General features: G+C 40.7%; 1 protein-coding gene across 4 annotated transcripts in view; it reads right to left on the bottom strand.

The window, feature by feature from the left end:
• Window positions 1–8988: 8988 nt before the first annotated feature.
• The window catches only part of ZNF521 (zinc finger protein 521), a 269739-nt gene continuing 264734 nt past the window's right edge, over window positions 8989–13993 (bottom strand). For 3 of the 4 annotated variants that reach the window (XM_023530847.1, XM_011360408.2, XM_023530848.1), the window contains one exon: window positions 8989–9796. In XM_023530847.1, the coding sequence (XP_023386615.1) occupies window positions 9767–9796 (30 nt within the window). In that variant the 3' untranslated portion in view covers window positions 8989–9766. The remainder of the gene's footprint in view (window positions 9797–13993) is intronic. The other variant, XR_002780401.1, reaches the window with a different exon arrangement.

Below are 13993 nucleotides of genomic sequence, written 5' to 3'. Positions count from 1 at the left end.
ATTCCCTATTTGCAGAAGGGGGAAGAGAAGGAGTAGGGAAAAGGTCAGATTTGAATTTCCACTGGGCAAAGATTAGTCACAGTGATATTCTCTCTATCTCAAGAGGCTAAGAGGTCTGATTTGATATGACAGCAGTACAGCTCCTAGTCCATAGTAGGTGCTCAATAAAAGTATCTCTATTTTCCCCCAATCATGATTAACATTGTCTTTACTCCCTACAACCCTGATCAGAAATTAGCCAAGACAATAAGAAACCAGGACTGACCTGTGGTCAAGCTCATTCTCCAGGGGCATCCAAGCCTTGCCATCCTGCTTGGAATGACATTGACAAATACAGAAAGACTTGGGTACATTTTGTTTCCACAAAAATAACACCCACTCTCTTGTTTTATTTTATTTATTTATTTACTTTTTTGAGCATGATGATTCTCAATGGAATTCTTACAATTCTCTCTGGGAATTTTGAATGCCTCCTATAATTTAGGTAAACAGCTTTTAGGTATCACAGAGAAACTTGTTACTCATGGGAGAAAAATGGATCCCTGCATTCAATACTGGGGACCTCTTAATGTCCATATGGGGCTGCTCGATTCACTCTTTTCCCAAAATGCAGTGAAGGGGCCATCGACACATGAGCTCTCATACCATTTGCTGCTGTTCTGTTTACTGCTTCTTTATTTACATAACTAGAAATTCACATCCTAACATGTTTTGCAAGCTGTCATGACATGAGAAGCTAGTAATCTGCTATATTTTGCTTGCTAACATATTTTTGACATATTTTAGCTTTTGATTATAAGATTGCATCTTTGCCTGCTACCATCTGTCTCAACTCAATGGAACTCTGGCATTTACAAAAACAGTGGGGTGTAGTATTTCTTATATACTTGAGCTCTACCAGAAACATGCTATTTTCAGTCATAACCAATATGTCATGCTTTCACACATGAAATCTAAAATGTTTGATATCTTGCAAGATCTGCCAGGGATAAGGAACATATCTTCACATCTAATTTGGCTGAGATGAGAAATAAATTAATGAGAAGGGAGCAATACTTAGCTTCTAAACAGAGGTAGCTTTTTATGTGGTTCATATCCTCTCCACTCTGCTTATTCATCCCTTTATAAGCATGATTAAGATCGTCTGTGGAAATACATCTTATTTTGGACTTCGTAACCTCCTGGTGGCCGACATTCTTGAGACATTTTTCAGTGTGGAGTAGTTATCTACCAACATTTGGCAATAAGGCGTTTCCTACGTGGTGTCTTTTTCTCATTCCTATTTTGACTCATTAGGGAAAATTACCCCAGGTTTCACCCAAAGGATTAGCTTGGTTCATGTCTCTGCTGACAACACTAGGACTGTGCAACACAGAAAAACGTGACATTGTATTTAAACAACATGTTGGAGGAAAGGCAAAAAAAAAAAAAAAAAGCACAGGCCTAACATGCATTTATTCAACACCAAGCTTAAATGAATTTATTATGCTCCTGGATTGCACCCCATAGGCCAAGGAGCTGTCAACTATTGACATTTTCTTTTCTCTCCATGTTCTGAGTTGAGTGTAAATATATTTGTCAAGGGAATATAAGTGTATGCTTAGTTCAGTATATGCCCGTTTCATCAGAAGGAAAGCTCTTATTATTTGTAATCACAGTCAACATCTTTGTTGCTTTAAGAAAGGAATGGGCTGCAGTTTAGATTTACATATGCATTTGGTACCTTTTCAGATTCTGTTTTGAATACTGTTTTAACCTCCCTATTGCATATACACAGCATTAGCCGTTTTTAGTGCAAAACTCCATTAATGATAGAGAAATGATTCTGGTCAGTCTGGGGTGGACCACAGCATGCCACCGATTGTTCAGAAACAGTTGATTGCAGGATTTGAGAGCTAAACACATCCACGGAAATCATTACTGTAGAAGAGATCAAAGAGGGAGGCATTTTGGACATCCAACTCCAATGTCTTGTGACTACAAATTGAGTTTATGCTGACCTGAGTTCCTGTTGCCCTTTCTCACCTGGTTAATGAGGATGATGGCAACTGTTGAAGAAAAAAGGCTGAGACTGACTCTCTGGGTAATTATAATTGGGAGTTTCTGGGGAGCAGGGATCTTGTCTTACCCCCTCATCCTTTGTATTTGGCACAGAGTAGGCAAACAGCATGCGTGTGTTGCACTAAGATAGACTGAGGATTGTAGTCAAGCTAGCAATTCAACAACATGTGCTTAATCGAATGTCTATGAGGTGTTATCACTGAGGGTAGGTGAACAAAACATACAGAGAGCAGATTTGCCATCTTTGAAAGTTTTACAATCTAGCTAGGACCACCAAAACTAGTTTTCAAGGAAGCCATTATTGCTAAACTAGGTTGTTAGTGCAATAGGACTTCAGAGAAAGGAGATAATGGTGCAGATTAGAGTGGGATTTATGGAGAAAGAGGACCTTGGTCTGTGACCAGAAGATCGAGCAGGATTGAGGTAAGTGGAGAGGAAGAAGGTAGACTGTGTGAAGAGTGAGAATAGATAGAAGTGAACAATTTTTAAAAAGGAAGAATGAACTAGATGTGCAAAGTAGAGTGATTTGGCTTGACTGACATAGGTTGAAGCTGTATGGGGTATAAGACTGGTGGGTAGTTGGGCAAGGTTAAAACACTTGAAAGTCAAAGAAATATTCATATTTTTATAGAAGATAATATAGACTATTATTCCAGGTTCTCACAAGCAGGAGACATAGCAAAAGTGGTGGGTTTTTGTTTTGTTTTGTTTTAGAAAAATTGTAAAGGTGTGCTTTGAGGGAATCAGAAGGGTAAGAGGAGCAATGGGGAAAAAGCAGCGATTCTAGAATCAACATAAAAAGAGCCTGGATTAAATAATAATAATACTTAAAGCAGTAAGTTTCCCACATAGGGCATCTGATATGTTTTGGGTATTTGTAAGCATTGGTAATAATATTGGTAAACATCCTACAATAATTTGTAAGTATACTCACCCTCGAATGATGGAAAAAGAAGTTTCAGAAAAACAAAACAAGGTTTGTCTAGGCTACACAGCTAGTAAGTTGCAGAAAAGGATCCAAACTCCATTTAAACTGTGCCCTTTTCACTAGTACTTATTGAATGGGGAAATGATATGAAATAGTGTTTTATAAAGATTAACATGGTGGCCATATACAAGAAGGCTTAGAGAGAGGAGAGACCAAAGGAAAGTAGAAAAAAAGGGTCTCCCTAGAGTCCTGTCATTGGAAATAGAAAGGAAAGAATAAACATAAGAAATATTGCCAAGCATGAACATGGGGTCCGATGACTGATGGTCTAAATTATTGAAAGGTAGGGGAGATGAGGGGACGGGGGAAAATTCCCAGAAAGATTAGGGGGTGAGAAGGCCACTGGTGATCCTGGAAATACATATTTAGTAAAAGGATATTGATGCAAGCCAGCCTGCAGGTGAGGAAGGAGTGAGTCGACGGAAAGGAAATGGAGAACATGGGAGCAGACCACAGATTTGAGAAATTTGGAAAAAAACAAAAGAAATAAAATAGTCTTGTGAGGAGGTTTCAGGGTCGAGAAAAAAATTTTTTTTTAAGACGGGAAACCCGTGCACACTTTTGAAGATGGTATGTGAATGGGAGGAAGGTATTAAAGGAGCTAGAGAAAGAGGGGCCTCTGCACATGGGGCACATGGAAAGGGTCAGAGGCGGCAGGCGGGGTGGGTTAGAATTGTTGGACAGCCCAATACGACTTTCCACAACGAGAAAGTCCCATATGTGTGCTGTTCCATATGATAGCCACTAGCCCCATGTGGCAACTGAACACTCAAAATGTTCCTAGTGAGACTGATGAACCAGGTTTTTTATTTTGCTTAATTTGAATTGATTTAAATCTAAATAGCCATATATTTAAATAGCTAGTGGCTACCATAGTGGACAGTGCATGACCCTTAGAGAAACAAAGGTTTTGTCTTCTGTAAAAGGGAACTAGACTCTTATTCTGACTCAGGAAAGGAGAGCAGAGAGGGAGACAAACCGGGGGTGCTTTATATGCAGGGTAGACAAAATGACTTTGACCCTGACAGGTGATCTGAATTTTCATTGGTTATACTTTGGTGACAACTACATTATTAGATCAGTAGATTAGGAGAGCCCTCTTGAGTTATGAGGCACTTGAATTTCGCATCTCCATGTAGATGTCGTGGCCTCCATTCTAGTCAGCATTGACCGGATGAATTAATGAATTGCCAAATCTCATATGTCACTACGAAAACTTACTCGCATTCCATTTGCAGCTCTTGATCAAGATGTTCCTTCTTCAAATGACAGGGAGATAGAGAGGTTGGTGTCTGAACGATGACAAAGCCCGTCTCTGATTTCCTAGTGCCCATTGTACTTCCACATCTGGTAGTCACTTTGGATTTGGTATTTTAAAGCCAAAGGAGGTGATTTCCCTCAGAATGATTTCACTTAGACATAAAAGTTTTCTTGAAGAACTTGCCACCCAGAGAAAGAGGTGTATGTCCTGGCCTGTATTCTGCTGGTAAACAAAGAGATTACCCCAAATAAACATCTATCGTTGCCCTGAAATGGCATCACGCATCATCATTTCACTGGTGTGCCCTCTGCTAGATCGTGGTGTGTGTTGTTTGGGCTGTTTTTCATAGCCTCCACAGCTGGGAATTCAAGATGCTATACTTAGGCAGAAGTCCATGAAGGAATTAATTGATATGAGCCAGAAGTTGATTGCCATTTAAGTACTCAGCCTCCATCATTGCCAAGTTTCCCTCTTTGCAGAAAGAACTGGGCTTGTCTGAAAACTGGCTCATTCAGGCTGTGAGCACAAGATGGAATTCAACCTTTAATATGCTGCAACACCTGCTTAGAAATAAAGGGGCTCTGTGATTTTGCCCCCAAGGAGTTGACAGCTGACTTCATTACAGAAGAATCTGGCGGAGATGGTTGTGGCTACTCTTCAGGCTCCAGAGGCACTCGCCCAGGAGCGCACTGGCAACCAGACCTGAGATGTGGGACTTGGCCAGAAACCCAGGCTGGGCCGCTTTACCTTAAATCATTCTTCTTCCTTGAACTCTAGGAGTTTTCAGTACCTTTGGTAGAGCTCCCTCCGCACAACTGTGATAAGAGGCTCTGGCCTGTGGAAATTAAGTGGCGAAGCATTTGCAGGTGTTCTCTAATGGGATCTGGATTTTCCAACTTCCTTTCTTAAGGGTTCTGCAGTGTCGCACCCCAAGGCACCAAAGCAGGGCTGCGGCGCTCTATAGAGTGGAACTTGAAGATTCATCAATGCCCTTGTCCAAGCTCTGGAAAAGACCCAGCCCTGCTCCAAGAAGCCTCATCCAGCCTGCAGGGGACCCCTAGAGGCCGTCTCGGGTGCTCTGACCTTATGATTGCGCAGGGATTATGGTTACTACGCTCACCACCTTTCAAAGTAGAATGTCGACCCTATCACCCATTTGCATGATTTCCAAAGCATGTTAACCTGGCCTCCATTAGTGACAACAGAACTAGCATATCTGACTTGCAACAGAGATTATTGACTTTCTACTATTTGTTAACCTTCATCTTTAAAAAAAATCCATCCGAATCTAAATGTCTAGGAACTGGGGTGAGCTTATAGAGAACACATCCATTTGGTAGATCACTACTTAGCCTGAAGCAACAGAAATATGAAGGCCATGGAGTGCCTTCAAAACTGCCTACGAGGCTTATTTAAAACAAAGCACAACACAAACATATACAAAAATTATATAATTATTTTTAAAAATATTTAAAATAGTCTGGAATGAGAGTAATTATAAAAAAACAATCGATGCCAGAGGTCAAAACTGGAAATCCAAAAGTCAGACCTGGCCTGAAAGTCTATCTCATATGGCCCACACAGTGGGACGGCAGCAGAGTTTGAACAAAAAATGGAGTAGATTGCCAACACTGAGAGATTGGCACAAGGCACAGAACCACCCGGATCGTGGGCTTCTCCTGAGACACTGAGCAATCTGCTTCTACTGGCTGCTTTCCCTCTAGGCAACAGTTGAGGCCGGTGATGGAGACTTTGCTCTTTGGGATGCCAGGGTCCCCACTGGGCCAGGTTTCTCACTCACTGAGTTTGTAATCCTGGACCAGGTGTCACGGTGATGAGGTTCTGCACCATGTTTCTCTTTTCCTGCTTCTGTCCAAACTTGCTATTGGTTCTCATGCTAGAGTTAAAATAAACATTAAATGCCTAGTTGTATCAAAGGAAGAGTCTGGTGGCCCTATTGCTTACCTACTTCTTGGATGCTATTTTCAAATTTCTAGTCTTGAGTCCAGTACACTCACCTGTGAATGTTACTGGCCCAGTGGTTCTCAAACAAGGCTACACTCACCTGGGGCACTTTTGGTGCCCAGTTTGCACTCTAGACCAATTAAGTCTGAACCTCTCAGGATGGGATTCAGGCAATGAGTTTTTAAAGTTCTCCAGGTGATTCCAATGTAAAAAGGTCCTTGAAAAACCACAGAAAACTTCATATTAGAACTGTTTCTCAACCTTGGAACTATTGGCATTTGGGGCCTGATAATTCTGTTCTGGGGACCAGTCACATGTATCGTGGGATGTTTAGCAGCTCTCTGGCCTCTACCCATGTATAGCATGAGATAAGAACCACTGACTTAGATCATAAAATTATGGTCAGGAATAATGGTCATTGTATTGGCCACCTGCCTTTGAGAATTTTTTTTGAAATTAAGTGCTCGGGAAAAAAATCTCTCTTAAGGAAGTGATATATTCCTTCTTCTCTCTCTCTCTTTTTAAAACTTTACTACCAAGAAACTCGAAGTCAATGCTAAAAACACATTCGAACCAAAATTAAAGCACTAAACAACTACTTAAGCATATTTTCTCCTCTCTACATAATGCTGATTTTCCTATCAATGTTTTGTTAATCTTAAAGTTGCCTTATATTCTTAGGGAATAAATAATAAAGTTGCCTTACAGTCTTATAGAATAAATATAAAGAAGGTAACAAGCAAAGACGAGAATGACAGTTCCATGCCTGTTCAGTATTTATGACCCAAAGAACGGTCAGTTATAAGGGTGGACCACATCAGCCAGCCATATGGAGCAAATAAAGGTCAATCCCTTTGGCTTAAGCTCTGAGATGAGGCTGCTGTGTGTGTGAAGGAGCCCAACGGCCAGCAACATGGCAGTCTCCAGGAGAATGCTAAGCACAAGCCTCCGTGGCTTCCTGAGAATTCCAACTCCTGGTGTCCACTAGGAGTCTGGGAGGTCTCTGAGAGGTGATGCTCTTCTAGGCAACTTGGGAATCCATCCCCGGATAACACCATCACCTGCTTTCCGTGAAACGAAGGGCAGCTTACTTTTAGTGAAATAGAACATGCTCATTAATAACCAGAAGTTTTAAACCTTTTTAAAAAATCATTATTAAGTGTGGTTATTTCATTTTAAATGCAAAATCCTTGAATAGATCAGAGGTCTTAATTTTTTAAATATATTGCTGAGTATTTTAATTATGAATGTACTTGCATATTCTCGGCATACTTCATTATTCATGTAGCCAGTGAAAAAGCTTTTTAATTAAATAGCATGCTGGCAATCCATTGTGAAATGTATACATGTAGGTTCCCCAGCATTAAAAAACTAAATACACGCACACATGGAATATTCTGGCAAACGTGCATACTTTAATCACTACGAAGAACTTGTTTCTGAATAATTCTAAAATTTGACCAAACTCTTTTCATTGGTAACAAATGAAATAGTATAATTTGCCAGCACTTTGAATGGTTATTTATAATTAATGCACCCAGCTAACTGGGAAATGGGATGAGCCGTGGTTCTCAGTGAGGCCCCCACACAAGGAGCACAGCATCACCATGGAACTACCGAGCACTGGGAAATTTTGAGTCCCACCCCAGGCAGACAGAATCACAATTCTGGGGGTTGGGTCCAGCACTCTGTGATGAAGCAAGCCGTCTAGGTGATCCTGATGCAGGCTAAAGTTTGAGAACCATGGGGTGAGAATTGTGCTTCGTGGTGCTGGTAATCTGGGTTTCATTCACGGGTCCCCTGGCGACAGGTGGCCACAATGAAGTGGATGCGTTCATGCTTTAGTTCCCCATCAAAAAAGTGATGCAAGGATTCTTGCTTGTTTACAATTTAAAGATCTGCTTGAGACCCTTGGAATGTCAAAGAGGTCAAGAGTCAGCGAGTGAAATATTTCAAGTGTAATATATTTGGAAGTTGTGCGTTAGTATCAGATGTATACTTACCAATTTTGACTAAACATGTAAATCAGGACTCAATTTACACCTTGCTTTTCTCTTCTTTCAAAAAAAAAAAAAAAACAACTTTGAAATTAGAGCTCCTACACATTCACCATTTTGTGGCAGGCAATGGTGTCAGCAATCAGCGACACCCACACCTGTGTGAGGGCTCATGCCCAAGCTGCCTTACCTCCCCTGGCTGGGGAACTGAGGCTGGGGGGTGGAATGATCTGGAGAAGACCACACTAGGAGTCGGCAACAGAGCTAGAACTAACAGTCACCGGCTCTCTGCTCTGTGCTTTGTCTTCTGAATGAACAAAGCTGCTTCTTAAGTACACATAAGCCAAACTGCCTCTCAAATTGCAGCCATCTACTTTGAGTTCAGATTTGCACAGCATGACACGAATTGGGCTGCAAATTATGCAGAAAACAGCCATCACATCCATCTGTGATGTCAGAATCCTCCAGTACAATGTGACCTGGTAGTATCGGAGAGAGGAGAAGTGTATTGGGTCTGATTCCTTCCCTATGCAGTATGATGAATATCCTCCCAGCTGCATTTGGCCCAGTGTGAAAAGGTTAAATATGATTGAGGTTGTGCCTGTGATATACTCAAGAGCAGATTTCATTTCCAAGGGTGCAGGCAATTAGTTGTTGTTGTTGTTGTTTTTAATGGTAGAGTAACTAGGAAAAGAAAACACACACATACACTCATACCTAATGGTAAACTGAATTTATTTCCTCTTGGAAAACAATTCCAGTAATCTCCAGGTTCAGACCGCAGAGTAAACATTAATAACAGTAACATACAGGTTAGTTCAACTGATTCAAGAATTTGGCTGTGTGAAATCATTTAGGAAAACCTTGAACACTCAAAGCTTCAAATGTATCCAGGAAAAAAAAAAATCTTTGACAGTCTACATAACAACTATTGCATATATAGTGATGCTACCTGTCACATTGCAAGGCTTACAAATATATATACGGGCCTTATCCAGCTGTGGGGCTCTGTTCTGTGAGAACATCTCTTCATCAGTTGCAAGAATCTTCAGCAATAAAAAATAGTCTTGGATTTAACTGTTGATATACCAAAAGAGAAATTCTAGGCTTAAGGGTAAATAAAAGGAAGTCCAAAATAGTCTCATGTGTAACAGTTGTTTTAATCTGTCTTCCTTGAAAATACTTTCTCTTAAGCCACTTTGCTCACATTTTTTTAAATCTTGCCTGAATAGGGCCCAAGTCCACTTGTCTTTATAAGACCATTTTAGTATCAGACGACATAATACATGTGCAACACTTTATATACAAAGAGTCTATCCGGTGCTCAAAAGTTCAAACACATGAACATCCAATAGTTTTGATAATACAAGTTTTATGGTACAATACAATGTTTCTGAATAATATACATTAACAATGAGAGTTTCCGTGCAAAGAGTAAAACATGTTCCCTTTTTGTGCCACAAAAGTAATTCTCCTTGAGAGACTGTACTTGCACTAACTGCTGTGTTGGGTCATCGTATGATTCTGTAACAAAAAAGAAAGGGGAAAAAACACTTTAGTGATTATATTTTCATCATACCAAGTATCTATAAACTCTGATTGATTTATAAGGCTGTGAACAATTTATTTCTGCACCGTGATAAATAGATGCTCATGCGGGCGTTGACTCCTCACTGTTCCCCAGTGAGTACCAGGGATGGGGAGAGGCAAGGCTAAGGGCCCGCATTAGGTGAGATGACTGGCCATATCTTTCCTGTCCTCTGCCCCTGCCATACCTTCCCAGAATTCCCTTCACCTTCCTCATCTCTTCTTATCAAAATATGACCTGCTTTCAAAGACCAGGGTAGCACTATTTTAACAGTTTTCTTTATCTGTGCATAATTTCCATTGATTACAAATGTGTTTGTTCTAATCACTCGTAGATGATAAACACCTTGACAGCAGAGGCTCTATCTTGCCCTGAATATGGACTTTAAAGGTAAAAGCTGCCTGGCCAAAAAGTGACAGAGGCGGCAGGTAGCTTCTCTAGCTCTTCTCCTGGGGGTAGGCTTGGAGCTGTGTCATGACCTGGCTCAGGAGCGGATCACGGTATTTGGCAACCCCTGCCCCCGCCCCCCCATGCCCAGCTGATGCAGCCTTTGTTGTATTTTGGTAGGTTCCTCTCCATCCACATAGCAGGTCCCCTTTCTGAGCGAACAACCTCTTTCCAAACTGTGAGAGGCCAACTGGAATACCTGGGCCTGTGGCCTGTAGGGAATGCTCGCAGGCAGTCATTGAGAGCACACGTGAGGATCTGGCCTGATTTGTACCGTCTCTCCTCTGCACTTGCCCTGAGCCATGTTCTCTCACTTCTTACTTTGTAAACCACCCGCTGCATCCTTCTGATTAGAACCTTGAGGCCTAGCTCAAAATACTACCACGTTCATGCTCATCCCATCAAAAATGGATTTCTCTCTCCTCTGATTTCCTACTGTACTTTATACTGCTTATATAATACACTCTTAGGTCTTGACTTCTGGCCATTTGCAGGTCTGGCTCTCTCCCTATGCCATTAAATCTGGTGTTCATTCATTTATTCTTTCTTTCGCAAACATCTGTTGAACACTTGTATCACCACTTGGCGTAGGCCACAGCATCACAGTGTTCAGAAAATAGGATCTGGCTAAATGAAAGACTGACTAGCAAGGCAAGGGCTACTGAAGGGGAAATGATGGTCCCTGTCTTCATGCCTTCAAAGTGCTTACGGTCTAAAGAAAACAGTCATGTGGGCACATCATGGTAAAATAATAGAGTTATATTAGAAACGAACACAGAAATGACATGCTACACCTGACCTTGCCTGCCCTTTGGGGAAGGGTTTGCAGTGGAGGTAACATGTGACATTTCAGTTGTGGAAATGTGAGAAGGTGTCTGGGATGCAGGGAGGGCACTCCAGGTCAAGAGATTCACATGGGTAAAGGCAATGAAACAAGAATATGCAAGGTGTTGTTGCGGACCTGCAACTCACTCAGACTGGCTGGAGCCTTCTAGAGTGTCTAGAATCGAGAGTACTGACGAGAAAGGAAGATGGAGGGTGGTTTGGGGCCAAATTGTGAAGCGCCTCTGTACCTTGGTAAGCAGTTCCGACTTTGTCTTAGAGGTGAAGAGGACCTATGGGAGTTTTTAAAGCAGAGGGCCTTGCCTTAGAGAACTTCGTTATCTTTTTATCCCCAAGAATAACTAGCAAAATGCCTGCTTCATGAACGTGCTGATGACAGAGGTGTGGCTGTTGACATTTGCCCAATTGTGGCTGAGGGCACAGTGAGGGAGATGGGAGACTTGTGAAGAGAATCTGGTTTTCTGTTCTTTATTTCAAATTCAGTCCATTTTTGAAGATTCACAACAAATAATAATGAGGAGGAACATTATTCCTCTCTCTCTTATTTAAAATATAGCTATTGTAATTAAGTGAAAGGAAGATTTTTTCTTTTTAGTAGTAGTCATACTTTGAAAGTGCATACAGCAACAGACTATTTTTACGTCAACTCTTTTTCTCTGTATTGATTTTAAATACTTCTAAAAATTATTTTTCACTAATATGTAGACAAAAAAGTAATTAGAATACTGACGGGACTAAAAGGCTTTCCTATTTCCTTAAAAATCAAAACAATTATAATCAGAGAGGTTGTAAGCAATACAAACGTTTAACTACTCAAAATATACTGTGTAAGGTTTCTTATGTACCTTTTGCTATCTCAAAGAATCAAGTCTGATCTTATCAAAAGGATGTTTTTATTTTTAAAAGAGAATTTAAAAATAAATATAAGTTATGATAATAATTACATAAATGATAGGACACTGAAAGCAGACAGGAAACTTTTTGTTTTATAGCATAATCAAAGTAAAAAACAATAATCAGTTTGATAACATTATTTGTAAATGTTTAAAGCGCTTACAATAGACATTCTACATTCGATAGGATTCTAGAGGTTAATAAAAGAAGATACATTGCAAAATCTCCAGTGTTTTTCTACGTGCTTATATCAAGATACTGCAAAAACAAAAACCTAACACAAATTGCCCATAATAGTTGGCAATAGTTGTGTCTCGGATGCTTTCATCCTAAACCAAAGCCATATAAGTCTCTTCAGAGCTGCAAAGAAATGAACAAATACATATGAATCACTTATTGCAACAGATTGAAGTTGCTACACTGTAGGAGTTATGCTTTGCATATTAAAAGAGAAGAATTTAAATCATTTGAGAGAAGGACAAGAGTATGGTCTGTGAAATTCAAGCTTATACAGAAATAAAGAGCCCCAGTATAAATAACATCTAAATGGGAAATCTGGCATGAAAAATGGCAAAGGCTGAAAATTTCCTTGGTGTGGAGATGCCTGCGCACCCTTGAGATCACTTATATGTTGTCGTCTTTTTTCTTTTTCCTTTTTGTTCCAGCTCAACTGAGGACAAGGACCCCTTTCTTGGTGTCCACCATTGGCAGGGACTCCCAAGGTGGGAAGGGGGATATTCCCAGACATCTTGGGAAAGGAACATATTTGCATTGAAAGAAAAAAAGAAATCCCGTCCTCAAGTGCTTGCTTTTACATCCTTGGAAGGATCCCCGGGATGCGTCCATTCCCCTCCCCCACGCGGTATTGATGTCTGAGTTGCCTAGGCTATCAGGTTGGCTTTTCAAGGCTGGAGAGATCAGATACAAAGTGTCAGTCTCTAGACTTCACTGAAGATCCTCTGAGAAGAGAAACAAGAAGTTGCTACATAGAAGCCCTCTGTATTTTGTGTTTTAAAAATCACAGACATCATTTCTTTAGAAAGGGAGACGAGAAGCAAGAGGGAAAGACGAACAGCAGACCAGATGAGCACTAAGCACAAAGAAAGGGTAGGCTCTGCGCACTGTTCTCTCCTGCCCTGGCTCCTGGCCATGCCACAGAGCTGGTCCGCGTCACTGCGGCACACACATGGACGCGCAGAGAGGAGAAAACGCTGCCAGGCCATCAGCAAGCAGCCTTCCCCCTGAACGCTTTCTGCTCTTTCGGTCCAGAGGAAACCACTACGCTAGAACAAAGCAGTGGGTAATCTCACCAATTTTACACAGCAATTCACAGTCCCCAAAGTACTTTAACGCAATGACAGGTTATGAGAAAAAATATCTGTTCCAATGAAGGGAAAATGTTTTACATAATCGAGGAGAACATCGGCGCAACATCGATGGGGGTGGGGGGTGATGACAGAAAAGGAAGTACGAAGAGAAGAAAACTTCTGTAATCCCACAGAGAGCCATATTCTACTCTGCAAAAAGCCATCTCTTGGAGACCCCATGTCTAAGTAACTGAAAATTGCAAACCATTAATCCCAGCTATGAACAGTTGTTTTACACGAGAGGGGTTTGTGTTAAAAAGAAGAAGAAGAAAAAAAAAAGTCAAATCCACAACACACCTTAAAGCTTAAAAGATCTATCTAGGTATGATACCTTAATAACTAGGTTTCAAAAAAACACTCTCTTTACTGTAAAGGGCCCCATTTGAAAGGAGTGTGTTCTTTTTTTCTTTAAATGTAAAATTAAACTTAGAAAGCTAAAAAACAGATGAGGACCTTACAAATTCCTTTCTAGCACTATGTATATTTCTTTTTTTAAAAAAATGTATTTCTTTTAAAATATGAGATGCCTTTCATTTTACAAGACTGGAATTCTCATTTTGGGCTTGGCACTCTAACAAATGA

Source organism: Pteropus vampyrus, unplaced genomic scaffold (assembly GCF_000151845.1).
Source record: "Pteropus vampyrus isolate Shadow unplaced genomic scaffold, Pvam_2.0 Scaffold55, whole genome shotgun sequence".
Lineage (NCBI taxonomy): Eukaryota > Metazoa > Chordata > Mammalia > Chiroptera > Pteropodidae > Pteropus > Pteropus vampyrus.
The sequence above is the reverse complement of the archived record's forward strand: the minus strand, read 5'-3'. Positions and strand labels throughout refer to the sequence as shown.